Below are 24,887 nucleotides of genomic sequence, written 5' to 3'. Positions count from 1 at the left end.
CAAAAATCACGTCAATTGATCAAGTAGTTTTTTCTGTATAGAAAATCATTTTTTTGCGATTTTAAGAGTAAATATGTATCTATTACAAGGCTACTTTTGATTTTGTTGATAATTTCGATTGAGTTGTCTCCCTTTATTTTTAAATATGATAGATCAAAAAAATGGTGTCTCCTTTTATAATAAAATTTGATCTTCTTAGTTATTACTATGAAAAATTATTGGACAATTTTTAAGAAAATTTAAGAAAATTAAAATTTGAATCAAGAAAAAAAAACTCATTTTAAGATAAGCTTCATGAATAAATATTTAATTTTTGGATAAAAAACAACTGACAACAAAACAGGTTTTATTTTTTATGATTTTTTCTTTTTTAATGATTTTATTTTTCTCAAATCAAGATAAATATTTTTTTTATAATAAAATATATATTGATAGCAAATAAATGTTATCTTAAATGATGTTGGTAGCTGCAATTTCATTGGCTCAGCATTTTGGCACCTTTCAGTGCTTTACATAAACTGCCGGGAAAAGTCAGCTGATGGTAAGGTCCTTATTCTGCATAAGTACCAATTTTCTAAATCAAAATATGATTAAAATACTAAAATAGTAATGTCATAGGAATTATTTAACTTTTCATATTTATTATAAAATACGAGTCACCAAACCCTTACTCATACTAATCTGTTCATTTAACTTTACATATGATTCATATTCACACTGTTAATCAACCAATGAATTTAGAAATGTAGCATTAATTAAAATACATGAATATCAGTTATTATCTTTATTATCGTAAGACTTTATTTTTTTTAAATTTCTTTCAAGTCTTATTCATTTTAGAATAGTTTTTTTTCTGAATTTTGTTGATCAGGAGTAGAACCCTTCAAATTAGTATTTGTTTTGTTTTTTTTATTCAAAGCAAAATGAAATTTTCATTTTCTAAACAAACAAATCAGCAATGATTTTGTAGTGAATGCTGTGAATTGTGTCTTTCTTACATGCTCTCTTTTGATCAGACTCAACAAAGTATAAGTGGAACCATCTCAACACAAATGACACAGTCTACTGCAGGAGGCAGAATTTCTGAAAGGTATGCTCCTTTGGATGATGACTTTGGTATGCCATGTGTTGATGCTGCGTCAGAACAACTGGATGATGAGAGTGATGAAGAAGTAGCTGTCATTACAGATTCAGATGAGTCTCAACCAAACACAATAGGTGAATAATATTTGAAAACATTTTTTTTAACTCAAACCTATAATCGTCCATCTTTAAAGTACAACCAATGTATGTGCATGCGATTCCTTTGCTTTAATTAATTGGATAGATTTGTAAGTAATGCTTGATTGTAAAAGTACTTAGTGCTAACAAAGGTTTTGTTCATACCAAGTCAACAATAGATTCTTAAAAGGAATGCTTAGAACTGATGACCGTAGAGAAAGATTAAATCTGGGCAGTATGGAGAGATGTGTGCAGAAAAGGAGACTTTGATGGTATGATCATGTTTAAAGAAAGGATAAAATATAAAACTATTGTGTTACTAAATGTTAATTCTAATATGACTTTAAGCAATTTTTGTACATTGCTTGAGCAACATTCATCAACCACGCATTTGTTTCTAGTTTATGCAAAGCCCATCAGACATTTCTTGACACCTTGTAAAAAAACTTTCTCCAAATCTATAAAATCAAATACAGGTTCTTATTATTAACATACTTCTCTTGCATTTGTCACAGGACAAACATAGCACCAATAATACTTAGCCCAGTCATAAAACCAAACTGCATTTATTTTATTTGTTATTTGCTGTATACTTATTCATGAGAGAATTATTGTTTTTGGAAGTTTTTGCTTTTATGAAGTTTATACTTTTTTGATAGGATGAAGTTTGGAATTTTTTTCTGTTCATCACAACATTTCATTTTAAACCCAACCTATTTGTTGTTCTTTACATTTTAGTTTATCTTATGTCATATGTTGAAATTGGTTTTCTTTTTTTCTTTTTCACATCTATTTCAAATGCATTTTCTTTATTTTTTTTTATTTTTTTATTGTGTCATATTTTATCAGATTTATTCAACCAGAAGCTGAATGGAGAAGAACAACTGAGCTGCCAATGTTTGCACTTCTTGTGCCTTTGGTGCAGTTATGATCATGTTGGTGTATCAAGCAGTGATCCCACAAGTCTCATGGTTAGAGAATGTATAGAAACCAATTTGTCAATTGAATCCTTGGATGTCACTAAGGCATTCCATTTGCAAATGGTAATAAATTATATTTATTTTTATTTTTATTACTTTACATGTTCATAAGTGAGGCATGTATCATTGACTAGCAGGATTCATGTCTTTGCCCAAGGAATTCCTAGGACAATAAAATATCAACCATATTTTGAATAATTTATTCAGATGTAGTATGTACTATTACCACTCATCATGAAAGAACTGCTAAAGAAATATCAATTTTATTCATTTTCTGACAGAATGATGAAATTTAATAGCTCAATCAATATAATGGTTGAAATTCTGATAATCAGCAGACAACTCTTGTCCATTGTCTCAAAGAATTTGCTGTCTAAGCTATTTACTTGCCAAGAACTTGTTTCAGATTAAGAGTTTTGGTTCTGTATACTTTCTAACCAAACAGGACAAGTTTTCCTTAAGAAAGGAAAAAAAATGTTAATGATTTAAAATCAGGCTAAAACAGCCCCAGGAACTTGTTGATTTCAAATATGCTTTTGGTTTTACTTAGAGATCAACCATTGGCAACTGATGCATGTTCAGATAGATACACATAATTGTTGAATAGTCATGGCAGTTATGATACTCTGTAACATATTAATACACATTTTGTTAACTATACCACTGTGTTTATATTGATTATTATCAACTTGAAAGGCTACTACATATTTTTATATTGCATCCATTTAAAAATTCTATACTTATTGATTTTTCTTTTCCAGATAAAAATCATAATTTCTACCATTTGCTGCTCTGGTCAAAATCTTTCTGATTACACTATCCGTTATTTCATTCAGGCTCTGATGTAAGTTTATTTATCTCGTCTTAATTAACAAAACATTCATCTTCAACTGAAAAATGAATTCTTACACAATCTTGGTTATGTTTATTCTTCATTCATATCTGTTTCTATTGAAGGAAAATATTAAAGCAGCATTTTCGAGACCAAGATATTGTTGAGACTACTATTGAATTGGTTATCATGATTATTCCACATTTATCCTGTGAGTCTGAAGAAATGGTTAACATGGAAATGACAAATAATCGCGACTCTCTTCTCACTCTTTTTAATGGAATCTGGTAAGAGCTAAAGTTTTTTTTTTATTAAAATAGTTTTGTAAATTATCAGAACCAACCTTCTTTTGGTAGATGTTGTTGAACTTAACCCTCTATTTAATTTATTGAGGTAGCATCGTCTCATTCCATCAGTCATGATTGGGTAGAAATCCTAAGTAATTCACAATTGGTTTTGGATTTCCTCCGCAGTGAGGATTGAACCTTCAACTTCCAGAAGAGTGTAACTTACAACTGAATTTTACCAAGTACATTATCCACTATGCCACAGGTTCTTGTGGATGAGATTAGAACAGTATAAGAACATTAATCCAAATAATATGAAAATAATATCTCAAAAGTTCAGAAACATAATTGTTTATATTTGTTTGGCTAAAAGGGGGCATTAAATAAAAATCAAATGCTAAAAAACAAAACCGTTTTGTTGCTTACTGTTGTGGTTTAAATGTTGAAAGAAGAATGAGAAGGCTTGGAAACAGTGAAATGAAATATGCATCAACAGAAAATACAGAAACATATTGAGTCGGACTCCGTTCAACTGGAAGGACAAAATAAGGTTACGACCCACTCCCTTTGAATCCCAGCTCCAAACAGCAGAAACCGGTTACCGGAAGTGACATCAGGAATAGTCCATTGTCAGAATCTGCAGGGGTGCCACCCCAACAATCCCTCCCAAGCTTTTTCTTCATAAAAACTGTTAATATCTCTTACATTTAGGATCGATCATTAGTGGATCAATGACTTTCATTTCTGAACCGACCGTTATAGTTCTGGCATTGATTGGGGAGAGTCAAGATTGAATGTCTCGAAAATTATTCTGTTGTCCTTCATAGTGATTTTGCTCTTAATGTCGCAAATAAGTTTGTCTTTCTCTTATCACCACTGAGTTTATTGAATATCTCCTCTGATGTGGGGAGAGGATAGTGGTAATCTTTCAGAGCCGTATTCAGAGAAAAGTTTTAGTGAGGAATTTCTTAGTAATGCCTATAATTAGCAACTATACATATTATTACAATTATGGATTTATTGACATAAAATCAATTGAAAGAACAAAAATATATTTTTTAAAGATAAATTCACAAAAAATCACTTTATTTTAGATATTTCAAAAATTATGAGTCAATTTGTTTACTTGATTACAGAAAATATGACATCAAAAAATCAGAAAGAAAATTCCAACATTTTACAAAATCAAATAATTTATAAACAAAATAATGTTCAGAGAATCAATTTTGATAATTTTTACAGAATTTGTGATGTGTGTTACATATGCAATTTATTTTTTACAGAATGTGAAGAAAATAATTATTTCTTTATATGATAATATATGTCTTAATTTACCAAATTTATTTTATAAATAGTCTGTTAAATTCACCAAGCATAAAGTAAACCTTTCTTAGTAAGTATGTAGAAACATCAGTTAAACCAGTACTAGTAGTTCTTAATGATTTAATTCTTTGCTTATTTCCCATTTTTTTGTATCATTTTTCCAAAATTACTTTGACTTTGACACATAGATGTTTGAGGTCCAGGTTTTAGACCTGTTCATCGTTCCAAGGGAAAAATTTCTTAGACAACTTTGTGGCATGCATGACACAGAAACTCAGGAATTTGCACTTCCATTTAGGAGGATGGACAATATAAACTCGGCAGCAATCTCCAATGGGCGTCAAGTCTGCTTTTGAATGCGTTTACTGTTTCTGCTTGTACAACTGCATCTGGGAGATCATTCCATGTGTTGACAACCATCTGTGAGAAGGTCTCTTTGCGGACATCTAGCCTATAGTGTTTTTTTTTTACAATTTTGAGGCTGTTCCCCCTGGTTGCGCTGTTTTTGGCGATCTGAAAAGACAGCTTTCTTATATCATAGATCCCATGGATGTACTTGTAGAGATCGATCATGTCACGATTTCTCCGATGCTTAAGAGTGAGCAGTCTCAGGGTTTTCAACCTTTCAGAATATGGCTTGTCCTTCAGTGTTGCCAGCAGCTTGGTTGCTCGGCACTGTACGTCTTCCAGATCACTGCATAAGGTCTTATGGTGTGGCTGCCAGACAGAGTGGCCATACTCCAAGATAGGACGCACAAGGCTCTTGTAGAGTTGCACAAAGACTGTATTCGAGAGGAAGTCAAAAGTGCGGCGAATGATCCGACAACTTTATTTGCTTTTGTGATGGATTTAGCTACTTGTTTCTTGGAACTCAGTTTTTTGTCGATGTAGACGCCTAGGTCTTTCTCATGATCATGCTCTTCCAGTGTTATCACTCCAAGCGAGTTGTCTTTCAATGTGTATTTAGCCTCTGATCTCCTGCTCCCTAGTTTCAGGATGTTGCATTTCTGTTGGTGAAAACGGAGCAACCAGTCCTGTGACCAGTTCTGCAAGTCATCTAGGTCAGCCTGTAGGCTGTCTGTGGCTCCTGGGATGTCACTACGTGTAAACAACTTTGTGTTATCTGCAAACAGCTTCATTTCATTTTGGCAGAGTTTGGGTAGGTCGTTTATGTAAATGACGAATAACATTGGGCCAATGACACTTCCCTGTGGTATCTCGCTCGTTACTGGTGCTGGTCTTGATTTTGCTCCGTTCACTACTGCACACTGTTGCCTGAATCCAGTTGAGGACTTTGCCCTGGATGCCATATGACTCAATCTTTTTCAGGAGGTGACGGTGAGGCACGGAATTGAAGGCCTTCATGAAGTCCATGTAGACGATGTCGATACTTCCTCCTGCATTGAGAGTTTCTGTCCAGGTATCCATAACATCCAGAAGCTGAGTAGTACAGGACCTTCCCTGTACAAAGCCATGTTTCTCTGTGCTAATAAGGTGGGTTTTCCTTAAATGCCTTATAACTTCTTCCCTGACAAGTTTTTCCATCACCTTACAGAGTATGCATGTGAGACTAATTGGTCTGTAGTTACTCGCTTGTAGTCGGCTTCCCTTCTTGAAGACGGGCGGAGACTGTTGCCTTTCTCCAGTCCTGTGGTACTTGTCCCGCTAGCAAAGATTTACAGAAAAGCAGTGATACTGGGTGTGCCAAGGTATCAGCAGCCTTTGAAAGAACAAGAAGGTTGATGTCATTTGGTCCTGCAGCCTTGTTGGTCTGTAAGTTCTTGAGTAGTTTCCATACTTTTTCCTCAGAGATTTCAAATGTTTCTAAAGGTACGTTATACTCAGTAGGTGGTGGGTCGAGTAGCGGACCATCGTCTTCTCGGGTGAAAACGCTCTGGAAGAAATCATTTAGTATATTTGCTTTTTTTTGTCTGATGTAGTTTTGCTTCCATCTTCCATTTTTAGGTTTCCTGTTCCCGATTTCGTTGTCGTCTTGCTTTTAATGTATGACCAAAATGCTTTGGGATTACTCTTAGCCTCAGCTGCTACCTTAGTTTCTAGACCTCTTTTTGCTTTCCTGCATTTTTTGGTGGCTTTGTTGTTTGCCTTAAGGTATTTGGTGTAGTCTTCTTTCTTTCTGGTTTGATACCATTTCCTGAAGAGTCTGTGTTTCTTTCTGTTTCTAGCGTTTCTTTTCCATCCATTTTTTTTGTATGGGCTCGGCCTACTGATTTGGTTGGTACTGAGCGTTGGACTGCCTGGTTGATTTTGTCCTTAATCAGAGTTCACAAAAACTTTTAAACAATAGGAAATTTTGTTTACTGATCTTGAGTAAACTGCCACATCAATTAGTTTGGATAATTTAACAAACTGAGTTTTGTTCATACTCATCAAAACCTTTTCCAAGTTTCCATTCTGCTAACATCAGGGTGTTCACACATAATTGCCTCAAAGAAGTAGAATCTCATTGGGGGGGGGATTTAATGGAGAGTGTTAATCTAAAATAATACCTTTTAATTCATTCAACAAATAAAATAACAAAACTAATTAATTAATTTATATTAATAATAATAATGGGTCTATTTTATTTTAATAATTTGAATTTATGCTGAATTGATGAGTATTGATTATAATTTTTTAACTAAGTAATTTTGCCAAATAAATGTATTTTTTATTTAATTCACACTTTAAGAAGAAACATTCTCTGAAAAAAAAATTGAAAATATACATATGGAAAAGTATAAGAAGGCTATAGTAATGCAGGGAACTGGTTGTTGTATTGGCCTAACGTATTAACAAAAATTGACAAATGAAAAAGGGTCTTATTTGTTTTGTTATTTTATTTAACTTCATATATTCATTTATTGTTCAAGATAATCACAATACAAAGTAAATATATATTTACTGGTGGAGATCTTGATATTTCGAGATAACATCTCTTTTTCAAAGAATGTACCTAAACAGGAAATATTTTTTAACTTAATTTACGAGAAACCTTGAAACTGTTATTATAAATTATCGATTTTATTTTATTAGCTCAGAAGAATGAAATGAGAAATTTTATTTAAACACTGTATTGTAACCATTTTACTTTTGCTTTTTGCTGAGTAGAAAGTTTATTTGTTTTTTTTGTTTTTGTGTAATAAAATTTGTATTAATACTTTTGATACAACAAAAGACAACTAGTGATTTTAATGTTTTAATGAATTTAGAAGTAAAAATAAAGAAGTTGCAGCATACTTTAATAACAAAAGTTATTCTTTTAGAATTTGACATAAAAGTTCAATTTTATGTATGTTATAAAATAATGTTTGGACAAAAAGTGTCATTTAAACCAAGGATTTATTTTATCCACCATGTAGAAGAATTTCAAGCAAGATCCAACTGTCCTTATTTTACAATTGAACCAGTATTCCTTCATACACTTTTTAAAAAACTTACATTATGAAGTAACACAAAAACTTATGTTATGAAGTAACACAAAAACTTACATTATGAAGTAACACAAAAACTTACGTTGTGAAGTAACACAAAAACTTACATTATGAAGTAACACAAACCATATTTATGATAAAGACATTTCTTATTATGAACATTTTTTCTGACAAATTTCTTAAATATTCTTGAATATTTTGCGATAAAAAAATGTTATATTTTTTACATGAAAGATAAAATATTTCAAATTCCTGTAAATTGACATTTATACTTACTTCAATGTTGTTGAATAACAAAATTTTTAGAGTAAAAAGTCAGCAAAACTGTTTTTCGATTCAGTTCAATTGATCTGATATCCATCCATGTTAGTGTTGACTGCAACTAACAGAATCTCCAACCACCCCACCAAAGAATAAACATATACACTATGCAGGCTTGTATTAAGGATTTAACCCCTTTTTATGAACTCTATTTCATGGTTCACTTAACAGCTATTTTTATAGTTGAAAGTGGCAAACTGCTCTCTCTCTCTCTCTTCACTTATATATATGTTTCTGAACTGTTTAGCAAAATCTTGTTTTTTTTTTTATTAATCTTGACAGGAACAAACAAAAGTTAAAGAATAGGAAAAATTATATTTTTTATTTTGGATTTTGCATGTAGCATTAAACTGAATATTCAAACATGAAGAAACTTTGATTCATATTAAAATAAAATCAACAAAAATGTAATTTCTGTTACTGTTATTATTTTGCAGGACATTACAAAACAATGGAAAATATCACAGCAGAGTCCGTCTTACCATAGCCAAATGTCTTCTTACTTTCATCCAGGTAAAAATTCTCATAAGATTTTCTTTAAATCAGGATTTCTATTTCAAACTTAAGTTTATTAAAAAAAACCTTCATTGTACATCATCTGCACGAATGCAAGTCATTTAATCTTATAACATGATCACAATTCAGTTATTTTTTTATGTTTTACAGTATTTAGCTATGTTTATATCCATTGAATTTAATTTATGAATATTTTATATGTTTTTTAATATTTATTTCTAAAATGATAAAAAGTTTTCTTTTAAAAATAGTTTTCTAAAAGTTTTAAATTCCTATTTTGATCTCTTAAAAACTCTAGCACTATTATAATAAGCATATTATTTAGCTCTTTACCAGGCACACAAGGTCAGGTGTGGTTTTTCAGAAGCCATTGCACTAGGAAAAGCACTCTCTGGTCTATAAAAAGTGCCTGAGAAGCCCTGTCAGCATTCCTGAAAGGGCTCAGGTAATTAGCAATAAATTAACACTTTTTCCAAGAGAAGGTAAAGCCTGAAATAGTGGATTTCCTAGGACTGAGCAGAATCATACCTCAGTGTGATAACAACAAAGCCAGTGTCTGATTGATTTGGATTATAATTCTTTATGTTCAAATAAATTTTTATACAAATTTGATTTTGCAACTATTTATAAATTACTAGCGTACTCATGTCTTGACGTTGCCTAGGGATTCATAGTAAGTGACAATCAATAATAACCAAAATTGTAATACTACTGCTACTATTAATACTTATAGTAATAATGATGTTAATGGTAAAATAATACTGAGAAAAATATAATACAAATAATAATGATGATAACACGGATATCAAATTCATAATCATACTAATAGAACCATAGCAATAAAAATAATAGTAATAACATTAAGGCAATAAAAATATACTAACGATAATATTAAGAAATGAAACAGCAACAATGTTAATACTAATATTATAGTAGTAAGACAAATAATAAGTAAAATAATGATAATTGTAACACAGCCAATAGTAGAAATCATCAGAATAGTAATAAAAGACAGGGTTTGCACAAATTTGAAAAGTCCTTGAATTTTTACTTTTACCTTGAAAAGACCTTATTTCTATTATTAACTTGAAAAATGCTTAAAAAAAAGAAGCAAGATGTCTTAAAAGGCCTTGAAAATTGGATTCTTTATGTCCAGTAAAAATTTGTGTTGAAATAAATATTTCTCTATTTTGCTTTCATTCCCCACCCATCTCTAAAAGAACTTTGCTTCTGCCGATGGAACTCTCCAATGGTGAACCTCCCACCCCCACCCAAAAAACAAAATTGTGATAACCTAAAATGAAATTTAAAAGCCATAAAGATAGTTAATATTTGAGATGAAATAAAAGGCCTAAAACTACTTTAAAAAAAAAAAAAATGATGCAGGTTGGTTGCAAAGTAACTTTTAATGGCTATGGTAACATTTATTTGTTGTATATTTGATTTTTTACCACTTTTTCAGATCGCTTTGAATTGTAATGCATCCCAAATTTTCTTTAGAAAATTTGAATTTTGTCTGGAGAAGGCCTTGAAAAACTTTGAAAAGTCCTTGAAAATGGACATTGAAAATCTGTACAAACCCTGAAAGAACAAAAAAAGAATACTAATAATAAGACTAGTACTATTAATAATAATAATAAATAAATCAAAATAATAAAAACCAAAAATATGAAGACTGTAAAAAAGCAAAATAGTACTATTAGCAAAAATATTAGGAATAATAACAATACTAAAATCACCACCACCACCAGCAACAATAATAATAAAGTCATAATTTTAGCCTCGACTGGTACCATACTAAATAGGGTCAAGGAGGATTGAAAGATCACAGAAAGAAAGCAATAACCAGACATCCACAAGATGAATGTGAATTAGAATGGAACCTTGTGGAGGTTTACTGCCACACAAATTTCATTGAAAAAAAAAGTAGAAAAAGTGTAGAAATTCAAAATAATACTATTAATAAAAAAAATAATAACAATACTAATCCTCCACCACCACCAAAAAACAATAATAATAATAATAAAGTTATAGTGTCAGCATTGATTATCACTACATTAAGTTGTTTACAGTATGCTTCTATTAAATTCTGCAACAGCAACAATAAAGCCTGGTCTGTGTTCTGCAGAAATACTTGTTAATGTTGTTATTTTTTTTAAATATCAAATATTTTCTTTTTTCTTTTTTTTTTTGGAAGCTTCAAGTATAGCATGTGTCTCTTTTTCTATCACAGTATGCATTCGTTCAGACTTTGAGTGTCCTAGAAAAGAAAGCTACGAGCCAACTTTGTTATCTTAATGAGACAACTATCGCTGAATCAGATGTGTCAGTTTCAACAACTAGGGGAACTGAAGGATTAATGGCAGAAATGACAATATCCATGTTTAGATTATGAAATGCTCTAATGGCTGAACTAGACAATGGAAAAGTGCTTGAGTAAATGTAGTTTTTCAAAGAAAGACCAACTCATTGAGAATAATGGAAAAACATACCAAGGGTGCGTTATAATGCAGCCATATTTGCAAGAATTGGTAATTCTATTAGAGGTTTCAGTCGCTCTTGTGACCCTATTTGTAACCCCCGAAAGGGATCCTACCGAATTGGTATAGACGACCACAAGATGACACCACATGGTCTCTGCCAACAGCTCACCTAACCCCAACATTGTGTGCCATGGCTTCATCCTTTGTCTTCTCTGCTTATAGCTGTATTGTCATAATTTATCATACTGGTGGCTGTCAAGGGGAGCACACAAGTTCACAAGTAGGAAAATAAAATAAAACACATGGAATAAAAGAAAATACACTCTAACACTTTACATATATATTAGTTGGACTGCACGTGTGTGTGTCACCTTCGACTCTCTGAACGCTAAGGTCCACATGTATGTTCTACTGTTGAGGCTGTGTTTGTTAGTCAGTAAGTTTATTTCTGCATCTGCTTCAATCCACAATCCGTCTTTAACTGAATCTAGCTCTCAACTGATGTCAAGCATCCACTTGTGATCCAGTCTGACTCACATTCAAGTTTGACTATTGCCAAAAACCACTCCCAATCGTCATTAACCGAATACTGTTGTAAAAACTCGTTGATTGTCGCAAAACACTAGCCTCTGCAAACCACTACCCCGCTGTTATAAAATTAATTGTTAGACCTAAAATACTCACAAACCAAATCTAAATATATCTTAGGTCCATTGTTCAATTCTTTTGTTACTATAATTCGGTCTAAAATACCCTCAAACTAAATTTAAATATATCTTAGATTCATTGTTCAATCCTTTTGTTACTATCATTCAGCCTAAAGTACACGCAAACCAAATCTAAATATATCTTAGGTCCATTCTTCAATCCTTTTGTTACTGCCATTCGTCACACCCTAATTTAAACCCTAACCTTAGCTCTCTTTTGTCTGTATTAAAGAAAAATTCCTACCTATTGCTACTCATAAACTCTATTTCCTGTTTCTTCTGTTACTCAATAACTTACTTTCCTTTCTTTTGTTATATACCTTTTTTGTTATCTCTCCTACTTCCTAGCACCTGGAGGTGGGAGAGGTCACCTATATTATCACACGAATGTCATGTAAGCTTTCTCCTCCAGCTTGATGGTAGGCACGCCTAAGATCAACATGCTGAAAATGGAATACTTAATAATATCAGAAACCATTTTGTCCATACATGGCAGGATGAGTATCGAGCTGTGTATATTTGTTGATGGTTTGGGAATAGTCAACAACTATCTTTTTTTATTGTTTTCATTAGTCATTATCAGGACCTGAGTTCTCTATAGCAATTCACTAGTGTTGAGACACTTGTAGTCTGTCTAAACTGTACGAACGAACTAACTAAACCAAGATGGCCGACTCCTATTTATATCACCACAAGCAAGGGAGGTAACCATGTAACTGAAGCAAGGGAGGTAACCAATGTCTACATTAACATTGCTGCTGTCCTCAAGTGAATAATTTATTTCTGATTTAACAAGTCCCTTAGAAGCTCAGACGAAGCTCCTGCCTTGGTCAAACAATCAGAGACCTGATCACAACCCTTGATCCATTCTATCTGTATCTCCCCTCTACTCTTCATTTCCTTCAGCCTTGCTACATCTATTCTCAATCGTCGATCGCTTACCAGATTGTTGGAATTCAATGTCTCCACAAGTGATGCATTATCTGTCTTGCAGAGAACGTCTGGCAATTTAGATAACTGAAATACCTCTTGTATCATAACCGCAGTCAAAACACCAGCATCAGCTCCCTCATTCAGAGCAAGAGTCTCTGAGGCCAATGGGCTTTTTGTCACTCTGTCCAATTTCTTTGACGCCCAACACATGGGGGCCATTTTTTCAGTACTTCCTCCAATAAAGACAACAAAACCACCCTGTGAAGATCCATCTTCCAGACTGGCATAAGAGGCATCAGTATAACACAAAATGTGTAAATCTGAGGGCTTTCCCAATTTTGGAAATGTTATAGAACCCTTCTTGGATTTCAATTTTGATAAGGCTTTATTCGCCTCAAATAAGGCTTTTACTTTGGGATGCTTTCCAGTGTTGCTCATTTTACACACATCAAAAGCTATATCAGGGCGTGTTTGAGTTGAAACCCACATCATCTGACCTGCAAGTCTCTTCAACTCATGCTTTTCTTCTTCATTCAGTTCATCATTTTTCCTCAGTATCCTCCCTTTGCTTATTTCTATTGGAGATATGGAAGATACATATAGATCTTGTTCTACAGTGATCCCATTTTCCTGTTGATTAACATTCAGTCCAACATATTTGAATGTTCCACTTTCATGAGATCCCACCTTAAATTTTTCTTTCAATGTTGCAATCACATCCCTTTCAAACTCTGTGTTTCCACAGAAAACAAAATCATCCACGTGCATAGCAAGAATTCCAGTCAAATTTCCTTTAATATCATGCCACAAAAACAATGCATTATCATAAGCACTTGCTACTCCTTTTAATTCAATCAAAGCCTGAGTAACTCTCTTGTACCATGCCCGTGGAGCATCATTCAATCCATAGATGCATCTTTTTAATTTCCACACTTGAGATTTAGGACAAACATCAGATGGTGGCCTCAGGTACACATCTCTCTCTAAAATACCACCTTGCAAAAAGGCTGAGGTAAAATCTATGGTCTGCAGCATCCAATTCTTTATTGATGCGGTTAGCATGACCATTCGCATAGCTTCACGGCTACATGTTGGGGAGTCCGTTTTCAGATTACTATTTTCTTCATAGCCTCGTGCTACAAGGCGAGCTTTCATTGTTTTCTGATTATCCTTGAATTTTTCAGTAATCACCCATCTTGTGGATATTGTTTTTTGACCTGTGTATGGCACACATTCAAATACTTCATAGGTGTTCATGTTTTTTATTTCTTTATGCTTGGCATCCATTACAGCTTTCGACTGCTCTTGTTCAGCGGTGAGCAGGACTACATTTTCCTGTTCAGTATATTGGGGCACTTCTCTCCAATGATCAATATGATTCCAGTTGATACAAACTTGATCCTCGTTTTCATCCTCAGGTTCTATATTGATCCAATGACTATATTTGCCAGTTGATTTAGGCTGTACTGACATAACCTTTCCTTTCTTCCACTCCTCACTTCCATTTATTTTATAAGTTATGGTCTTATTTCGGCCAGGTTTTTCAGTCTTATCCCTTAAACTGGTAGAACTATCAACAACTTCTTCTCTGTCTATATCTTCACTTTCTACCACTTGATTCTGCAACTCCTCCTCCTCAACTGAAAGGTATTCATTCTTCCCTTCTGTAGTGTTTCCCAGCATTTCAGCTTTTTTTGTTCTTTTTTCGTTGTTTTTATTCACTTTCATCAATTGGCACGGATGCATCCTATAAAATGCTCCGCCATGTCTGATTAAGACAAACTGGCCTTCTCTGCCTAACACTTTTGCTGGACCACGCCATCCTTTAAAACCCTGCCTCCGATAATAGATTTGGTCTCCGGTAGCATAATCTTCATCAGCATAAGTTCTGACATTAGACCTGAGAGCTCTCCTAATTCTCTCACTGGACTCAGCTTCCAAAAAGTTTCTCCTTGCACTATGGAGAGCATTTAAATTTTTTCTCACCATGTCACTTGTAGTAGAGGACTCCATAGCAGGTAACTGGTCTGTCAGAATTGAGGGTGTATTTACATTGAAACCGAATACAAGTTCATTTGGACTGTGTCCAGAGTAATTGAGGAGGGCATTTTTTGCACAAATAGCCCATGCCAAGGCAATTTCAGGTTCACACTTCTCATCGTCAATTGTTTTTTTCATTGCCTCAGCAACTATCAAATTATGACGTTCTACAGTACCGTTGCTGAATGGACTTTCTGCGGCAGTAGTACAGGTCTCTATGTTGAGTTTTTCATTCATCTGTCTATAGTGTTCGTTGTTGAATTCACCCCCATTATCACTCAGAAAACGAACAGGAGATCCGAAATAGGTAATCCACATCATAAAGATGTTTTTGATGATCTCCTCCTTCTTCTTTGTTTTGATCAATGTTGCCGCTGAATACCTGGTAGCGGCATCAATGAGATGTAGTATCCACACCTCATTGTGGATGAACTCTTTCAAATCCATGCAAACTGTGTGATTAAATCTATTGCCAAGAGGCAATCCCACAACCGGTCGCAGTGGAGCTTTTTTAAATCTAAGGCAAATTTTGACAGTTTTCACAAACCTCCTCAATCGCCTTTATAAATTCCTTGTCATTGAATTTGCCACTTTTTTTAACCAAGGAAACAAGTTTTTCCTTCGAGGCATGAGCAAACTGTCGATGAAGTTTTTCTGCTTTTTTTTTTTTTTCTGTGAAAGAACACTGACCAAAATTCTGAACATGTAATACAATGTTCTTAGTACCACTATGATCCAACAACTTATTTGTTAAGGGGAGACAATAGTGCCCTGAAGTTGTGGTCTTTAGTTCAATACATTTATCAAAAATCCAGCACATATCTTTCCGGAAATCTAGCACTATTCCTGCTGTCTTCATTGATTTGTGACTTAATAGAAGAGGCAAGTCGTTTTTCACAATATCTGCTTCGATATAAACTCTTATACCTCCGAGTGTAACCGGAAATTTAGCAACTTTAATTGCTGTGACAGCCACTCCATCACCAAAACAAAAACTCCGGTCTGAGTTCGTATACTTCACTAGTTGCAGGTCACTTTCATTTAAAGTATCCAAATAAACATCAAGCCACACTTCGCCAGCCAGTGTGCGAGTACAAGCAGAATCCAAGACTGCCATTCCAAATGTTTCCTTTACAAGATTTGAGATTTTTTCATTTGTACTGTTCAAATAAATATTTTCTTGAATGAACAACGTAATGTGTATTTGTTCTGTCGCTTCCGTAAACCTGGGCGTATTTCTAGGACACTCTCTAATTAGATGGTTCGGAGACTGACATTTGTAACACAACAACACGTTTCCACTTCGGTCACATGGATTAGATTGTCCTCGACGAAAACGCCTTTTGTTGTTACCCGGTTTAGAATAATTATAGTTGACAATTTCGGGCTCTGATTTCACTGCCGGTACATTTTCATCACGATAAATGTCACCAAATACTTTCTTTATCGATTCCTTCATGTTTTGATACGTCAAAACAGAACACGTTGTCCGCGCTAATTTTTCGTTCTCTTCCGATATGTTAACCGCGTTCAAAACAAGAAAAGCTTGCACTCCTTCCGGTAGAATAATGTAGAATTTTTTTAATCTTTGGTACAAAAACTCATAACGAACAAGAAAGTCATTTATACTGGTACCTGACGGTCTTTTATAAGTGTAAAATTCCTTAAAAGTCATGTAAGCGCGCGTGTGTTCATCCTTTAAATATATGTCATCCAGTTTCTTTATTAAGATCTTCAAGCCATCTCGTCCGCCGATGTCACTTGTTGGCAATTCACGTACACATTCTCTAATATTCGGTGGTAGCGTCAAAAACACTGCTGGCCCTTTTTTTTCCTCAGAAAGATCCGTGAACAACGACCACATTTCAACGTCTTGTTTCCAGTTCTCGTAAACATCCTCCCCCTCCAACAATGGAGGTTGTTTGTTCGAAGTTGCCATATCCGATATCCGATCTGTCTCGTGCTACAGACAAGCTGTACAAAAAAAAAAATTTTTTTTTTTTTTTTTTTTTTCGTTTTGTCGCACACAGAGGGATATCTCTGCTACCATTTGTTGAGACACTTGTAGTCTGTCTAAACTGTACGAACGAACTAACTAAACCAAGATGGCCGACTCCTATTTATATCACCACAAGCAAGGGAGGTAACCATGTAACTGAAGCAAGGGAGGTAACCAATGTCTACATTAACAACTAGGCTCTATAATCTCTTCTAAGAAGTTTCTTCGCTTCCACTGCAATAAATTCCTTGTCTTTGGACAAATAGCATCTAGATTTCTTTGGAATAGATTTAAAGTCAGGGTTTAAATTCAAGAAAAGAAATGGATAACAGACTTTAGCAATTGTTAGTCCACATATTTGTTAGGTTGGTTTGGTTTTAAAATTCACACATAATTTTTCATGTCCACATAAGAAAGATCTTTGCTCTTCATTTGCAAACTTTTACAGTTTAAGACTTATGAAGACTCTTCTAAAATTAAACATAGCTTTCAATTCAGAAAATTATGTCCTAAAATTACTTCACAGCAGAAGCTTCATTTCTTTGTTATTGTAGCGAAAATTGAAATATTGAATTTCAAGTGAAACCAATGGTATTGACTGAATCGTTATGTTGCAATAATGAAAATATCTAAAAATTAAGATAGAAAATTAATTATTAATGAAAATAGTTTTCCAAAAAATTTCAAGTGTGTATATAAATTAATAGCATCAAGTCAGGGGAAGTAACTCGGTCTGCCTTGTTACAATAATGGTGGCTGTCAGACAATCATCTATTTGTACAAAGCACATATTATATGTAATAATGCAGTAAGATTTGACTAATTGTGACATAACAATTAAGTAGATAATATTGCTTATTGTTGAAATTGAAAACAACAGTAAGTAGTTATTGTTTTTTAATGAAAAATTATTTTTTTCAGCTGTCAGATTTCGTTACAATAATGAAGAACTGAGCTTTCTCATTACCAGCAACTTGGTTTTAAAATTTTCTTTTAACTAAAGATCAGCTATACAGTATCCCATTACATGGCAGAATAAGGACAAATTGGCCATCAATATTTGACTAGAACAGGAAAATATTTTCCATTTGTTTGTTTCCACAACATATGCATTCCTAAAATTTTTTTAAATTCCAGCATCAATAAGAGCTTGGAGAAAGGCAATTGATACAGTAAATGGAGGATAGGGTGGCAGCTAAATGAGTTTTTTGGAAAGCAGCCGACAAATTTTGAAAAAAATGTCTCTGCCTGCCACATCTGTGACATTTACTGTTTCGAGCTGGGCAAGATGAACAACCGTGTTTAGGCTGCATGAGTAGCATTTAATCTCAGACGAAGTAATAGTAATGGGTTGTTGCCTAATATCCGAAGAATCTTTATTTTGAAGGAAGAGGTCACAATCTCAGAAATTTGAAATAGAAGATTTTTTAGAATGAGAGGAGGCAGAAATAGTAGCCGTTGAAAAATCAGATTAAATGAAGATTGGATTGTTCCTTGGCCATGTCCAACATAAAGGCTAGTTTGTAGATGGTAGTCAGATCTAAGTTCTTATTTTCAAACATTTTTTTGTCTGATTTGATTAGCTTGTACTCCACTGATGAATGCATCTCTTATCGAGATATTGCTGGCTAGCTTTCAAGGCAGTACAATCACAGTTGCGACTTAGTATTTACAGTTTTTAAAGAAACAGCTCTAAACTTTCTTCAGGTTGTTGACGTCAGGTAGCAAGCAAGTACCTTGCGAAAATGGGTTTTTTATTCTTAATAAACATATCATCTAGTGTTCATAGCAGTAGCATAGCCTGAACACACACACAAATGATAGTGGAAACATGATGTAATAAGAAGGTTCATTTGTGTGAGCCTGTCAATGCTGAAGTAGAAGATGATTGCAGAAATCCCTCAAACATTTCTTTCTAATGTTGCTATTTGTTATTGGAGATATGATCCGATGTTTCAAGTTCCAGACGGTTGGACTTGAAGTATCATTCCATAATTTATGTTGAATAAATTTTAATTAAAGACTGAGGCTCGGTTAAACTTTAAAAAAGTTTTATTCAATATTAATTTGAAATACAGAAGCAAAAGATTAATCCCTGCCTAGTTTTTTTATAATCATTCTCAGGAACAGTCCATTGTACTAGAAGTGGAGGTGCAGGTTGTAGAAATCATTTAATAAAAGATGTTGAATGCAAAAATTAGGAGTGAATGGAGTAAGTTCAAAGAACTGCCATTACTAATCAGCATAGTGTTATCACTGTTAACTAAGGGAAGAGTATATTAGATATGTGTGTGAATTGTAATGATATATGGAAGTGAAACTTGGCCATTAAGGATTGAGGACATGTGTTGCATGGAGAAAAATGACATAATGATATGATGTATGTGTAATGTAACTCCTAAAAGATTTTATGACCTTAGAAGATGGGGAGCCAGGAACACACATTTTCTCCAATTCTATTTCATTTCTGGTAAAAATCTGCTTATTTATTTTTACTGTTACTAAAGCTTTCTTCCAACTGCATTTGTTGCTTCAGCATGTACAAACTTTTTATGTGACCTGTTTTAATACCATTTTGAAATAATTTTCATTGAAAGTGTGCTTTTTTACATATGCACATTCTTGTAAATATTTTCACAGACTTTTTTAATATTTCATGAATTGTTGATTTAAGTACTCACATGCATTTCAGTACACAACACATATATAAATAACAAAAAAATAAAATATAAAATACTTTTATCTGCTTTTTTTATTTACCATTCAAGAGAATACACATTAACATGCACCTAAAAGACATATTTTCCTTTTTATTATTTACCATCCAAGTGATTTGTTATTGTTATTATTGTGAAATAATTACATTATCCAATGTAACCGTTACAGAAGGTTGCAGTGCATAACTATTTTAATCAGATAATAAGGAACTATTTCTGATAAATTTTGTTGTTTTGGGGGTATATTCAAGCTAGTACCAAAAGTCACATTAAGCGAAAAAAAAAAGAACTTAATAAGTTATAAAGTTTGTATTTACTACATTTAAGTGGGGTTTAGGAATATTTTAGCACTTAATGACTTTCTTTTACATTATGACATTTTAAAATGACTTGGTTACTTTTAGCAATATTCCATTACTACAACTGATGATGTTTTGATTTAATTTGTTTTTGTCTTTCTCCATCTATACTAACACTTTCTGACTCTCCAATTTTCAAATAAACTCCTGAAGTCTAATTTTTGACAATATGTTACATTTTCTATAGCAAAAGACTTTTTAAATTTATACTCTAATATTGTGATTTTTAAATATTTACTTTTGAAAATTACTTTCAAAAACTTTTAAAAGATTGAGAGCTGAAACACACTGAAATATTTCTAAAAAAAAAACATTTAGGAAATACCAAAAAGTAGCTAAAATGTGGGGAAATATTTGTAATGTACAGCTTCAAAACACCAATTCTGCGATTTCTTCAGTTTTTTTGTGATCACAGAATATCTACGTTCTGAGAGTATGTTATTTTGTTTGAAGTACCACTTATTGTGAGTTCAGTATGTTGTGGAGGAGGGTTATATTTTCTGGGTAGAGGGGCCGCAATGTGTTTTCGGGGGGGGGGGGGGGATTTTGCTAAGTACAGCACTGACAACTTATGAATGAAATGTTTTGTGTTTACAACAAAGTTATGAATGAAATGTTTTGTATAAAATAAAATTTGTATCAAGTGTTCCTTGACAAAATGTTTTGTATTTACAATAAAGTTATAAATGAATATTTATTGTTTTAAATTAATGTTTCAAGTAGTCAACTTTGTGAATTGATAGCAACCAGCAAAACAAACCGGTATTAATGAAGTTTTCCCCTTTTTTGTATTTATTTTAACATTTTTCGTTTACTTCATTAGCGATCTCTTTGTTCAGTATTTCATTTAGCTTTTATTCTCTAATATTGTGATATTTGGTAGTCAAAGGAAGATTATACCTAAAGATGAAAAAAATATCTTCAAATCCTTCACTAAATATAAATAAGTTATTACAAACAAAACCTCTATTAAAACTATTAATACCATTTATTATTGGGGGGGGGGCTTAAATATTTATATTTTAGTGATACTTGAACTTCTAGTTCAGTGAGAAATTACTTGAATCTGAATTGTAATCTCTGCATTTTCAAACAGAATGATCCTCATGGCAACTGGACAGTTGACACCTCTGATGCTGAAAATATTCACATGTGGAAACAATTCCCAAGCTATCTATCTGATACATCGCTTCAAGTTCGTCTCTATTGTGCAAGAAATATTTCAAGGTAATTAAATATATATATATATATAATTATTGGTGTAAATTATTATTTTCATTTTCCATCTTGTCTCATGCTTAAGGTTAAACATGTGAATAACTTCCAATGTTTCATGCCTGTTGCCATTTGCTTAGGAAATTGATAGTTATCTTATGAAGTTTTTATTTCTTAGTTTATTATATATATATATATATATATATATATATATATATATATATAAACCACATCTAATTTAAAGGAACAAAATTCTCATATATTCACCAAAATATCAGTTTTTTATTTGCAGAATACAATAATTTCAGACTACCACCAAGATATCTGTAATGTTCAGAATGTATGAGGCATTTAATTTCTTGATGAGTTCTTCATTGATACTCTTAAAACAGAAGGTAGTCCTCCGGACAGGGGAAAAAGCATTCCACATTCATTTTATGTTTTGCTTTATCATATAACGTATAACTTTTTAGTGATAGGATTGTTTATTATGCTTTATTATAGCTCTAGTCTTGCACTATTGAGCTATGGGAAAAAACTTTGTTAGTAAAATTTATATTTGAAATATGTATACTAGAATACCTATTTCAAGATGAGTAAAATTAATTCCCAGAACAGTTTTGCACTACTTTTATATCTCATTGCATAGATTAAAATCAAGATATGATAATGCTAAATCTTATGTCTAGAATCCTTATTCCAATTTTGATCAAATCATATCAAGTGAAAACTTGTCATGCTGAAATAAATAACCAAAAATTACAAAAAAATGATTGAAGATCATGTAGAACTTTGTATTCAAAATAAACTTCAGTCTTATATTTTCTTGATTCACCATTGATAAAGTGGAATTAATGAACGTTTCCATAAAGCAAAGGAAGATAAGTAATTCTTTCATTTAAGTAAGTAAAATGAACGACATAATACAATAAAACTGCAATTTACGATACAATTGATTCTTACTTGGGATTAATTTTCTACTTTATCATTTTTTTTCTAATTTTTTGTGAGGATATTTATTTCAACATGCCATGTAAGTACACTGAAAAATATTCTTTCTTTGATGATTGTTTTTTGTTTGTTTTTGTTTTTAAATTTAGATATGTTAAACTTTTGTTCTTTTATTTTATAAATTAAATCCCAGCCTATTCCGTACACGAGACAGTTCCGGAAGAACGTCTCCATTAAGTCGGCATCAACAAGAGGAATCATTTCAGAAGGTATACGAGTGCACAGAAGACTGCCTTAACATGCAGGTAACTCTTCTTTTATATTATAAATGAAGTTATATGAATATGACTTTGAATATAATCATAAGCAACATTGATGTTTTGCATTCACATTAAAGAACACTACAAATAGGCATGCATCATCCTTTTAAAAATATGCTGAAATATTATCAAAGGCATAATACTTAATATTGAAGCCATAGAAAAAAATATAGAAAATCTGAGAATAAATCAAACATCACACACATAAATAATAACAGTGTCAAAGCTAATATGGAATACACAATTTAAATGATGCCTTCATATTTGACACATACACCCACTCTGCTTAGTATCAATATTTCTGATGCTACCAGATGAGGCTGTCTGAAGATACTGGCTTCCTGACTTAAAATGCACCAAACATTGATGCTGTTGTTTTTTTTTTTTTCCTTTTCCTTTACAAAACTCAGTTTTGTTCTGCAAAGCTCAAAACAAAAACAACAATTTTCCTCTACGAAACAAACTTGAAGATCTAAAAAAACTTGAAGCATAAAACTTTTTTCAAAATTACTGGATTAAAAGTTTTGTAAATATTTAATATTAAAGAAAATGTTTTGTAAATATATACTTTCTTTTAAATCTTTAAAAGTTTTGTAAATATATTTTTAAAAAAGTCTTGCTCGCGAACATTCGAATATGTCTGCTATTTGACCTGTTTACAAGTTTAGAAACAACCAACGGCAATGTCAAGGTCGAACAACTGGTGCCCTTTGAATTGTTCACCTATTTTTGTCGTCTGCTACGGGGTATCTAATCTTTACTTGATCCCTTACTTTACAGGCTTATTTTGAAAATACTTTTTTTACTTAAATGTAAAATTAATAGTTTGTTTATAAAATAAATCCTTATTTATTTGGTATTTCTGAATAAAATAGAACAAATATGTTACTTTTTCTTGATTTACATCATCCATATAAGATGTTAAGAGACTAACAGTTTCCTAGTGTATTGTACTTCTTAGAGAAGAAACTAACCTAACAGTTCTAAGATGCTAGTGCAGTTTTGATGCGGTACAAAACCTTGTATCATGTTCCATCTTGTAAGTCTCATCTATTGCATTTTTTGTCAATTTGATATAAAACTGAAAATTTGATAAAGATGGTTTACAAAAAAAAAAACGAGAAAAATAAAACAAACAGGTCAGGAAAGAATCTAATTTGAAAATAATTTTTGAATTCTAAGAGGAAATTCTACTTGTAAATGTCAGCTCATAAAAAGATTAGTAAATTTTTATTTAGAGATTCATGTAATAAAAATATTTATCTCCAATAATAAAAAAAACTTTTGAAATATATTCCAGTTTTATGTATAATTTTCTTTCAGCTAACAGACTTTTCCTCGGATCGCCAGAAAGATGAACGATGTGGTCGGATTGCAAGTTTACTTCAAGCTTTGTCATGTGTGGCCACCAGCAGTCGACTATGTGAACGCAATGCCATCTTCACATGCTGTTCTCACATTCAGCTGAATACGGACATAAATGTTGCTGCTGTACAAAATGTATGATCTTTCGCAGTTTATTTCTTTTTTTTGTAAATTATTTTAAACTTTTGCCTTTCCTGTTCTTTGATATGTCAAATAAATATTAAATGTCAGAAAAAAAAAATCTTTTTCACAAGGATCTGAGTTTTGTTTGTTTTTTTTTTTTTTTTGCTTTTTAGTGGAATTCAGCATTTTTTTTATATTAGAAAAAGTCAACTTAAATTGTTAGAGGATGTGATTTTTAGTTGAAATGCACTTTTTTTTTTTTTAAATAAAAATAAGCTAATTTCTGCCAAATTGATAGATTTACCTCCTTATTTTTTTGTTATTATTTAGCTGGATTTTATTTTTCTTTCTGCTTTCTCTTGCTTTATCTTTTTTCTCTTTTCCTGTCTTTTGTTTCTTGCTCTTCCTCAACTTTTTTTCTCTCCTAATAATTCTCCCTGAAAACTGAAAATGTTAATTTTGCTATGATTACTAAGATGTCAAATAATTCATGAAAGGGGTATGAGAGTTAGATGACTTTTGTTTCATCAAAGAATGACTTCCTGTCTCCCTCTCCCCACATACACACTGTCTTTCTCCTAATTTTGACTTTCTCATTTAAAACTAATTGGAGTTGCATTGTTGCATCTCATTTAAAACTAATTGGAGTTGCATTGCTGTATCTTGATTTGAGTTGGGTTTTTTTCTTCTATTGGCTACTTACATCCTTGTTTTAATATTTTTTAAAATAACCTGAATGAAAATATAACAAGTTAAATGTA

General features: G+C 32.4%; 1 protein-coding gene across 1 annotated transcript in view; it reads left to right on the top strand.

Annotated features, from left to right (window-relative positions):
* The window catches only part of LOC145286064 (serine-protein kinase ATM-like), a 153,619-nt gene that overhangs the window by 34,189 nt on the left and 94,543 nt on the right, over positions 1–24,887 (top strand). Inside the window, exons 16-23 of the mRNA XM_080134737.1 lie at positions 1,017–1,218; positions 2,071–2,264; positions 2,963–3,045; positions 3,159–3,320; positions 8,836–8,911; positions 21,249–21,379; positions 22,512–22,623; positions 23,962–24,138. Coding sequence (XP_079990863.1) covers positions 1,017–1,218; positions 2,071–2,264; positions 2,963–3,045; positions 3,159–3,320; positions 8,836–8,911; positions 21,249–21,379; positions 22,512–22,623; positions 23,962–24,138 — 1,137 coding nt within the window. The remainder of the gene's footprint in view (positions 1–1,016; positions 1,219–2,070; positions 2,265–2,962; positions 3,046–3,158; positions 3,321–8,835; positions 8,912–21,248; positions 21,380–22,511; positions 22,624–23,961; positions 24,139–24,887) is intronic.

Source organism: Euprymna scolopes, chromosome 10 (assembly GCF_053919585.1).
Source record: "Euprymna scolopes isolate OS-2025 chromosome 10, ASM5391958v1, whole genome shotgun sequence".
NCBI lineage: Eukaryota > Metazoa > Mollusca > Cephalopoda > Sepiida > Sepiolidae > Euprymna > Euprymna scolopes.
This window is presented reverse-complemented; position numbering and strand designations above follow the sequence as displayed.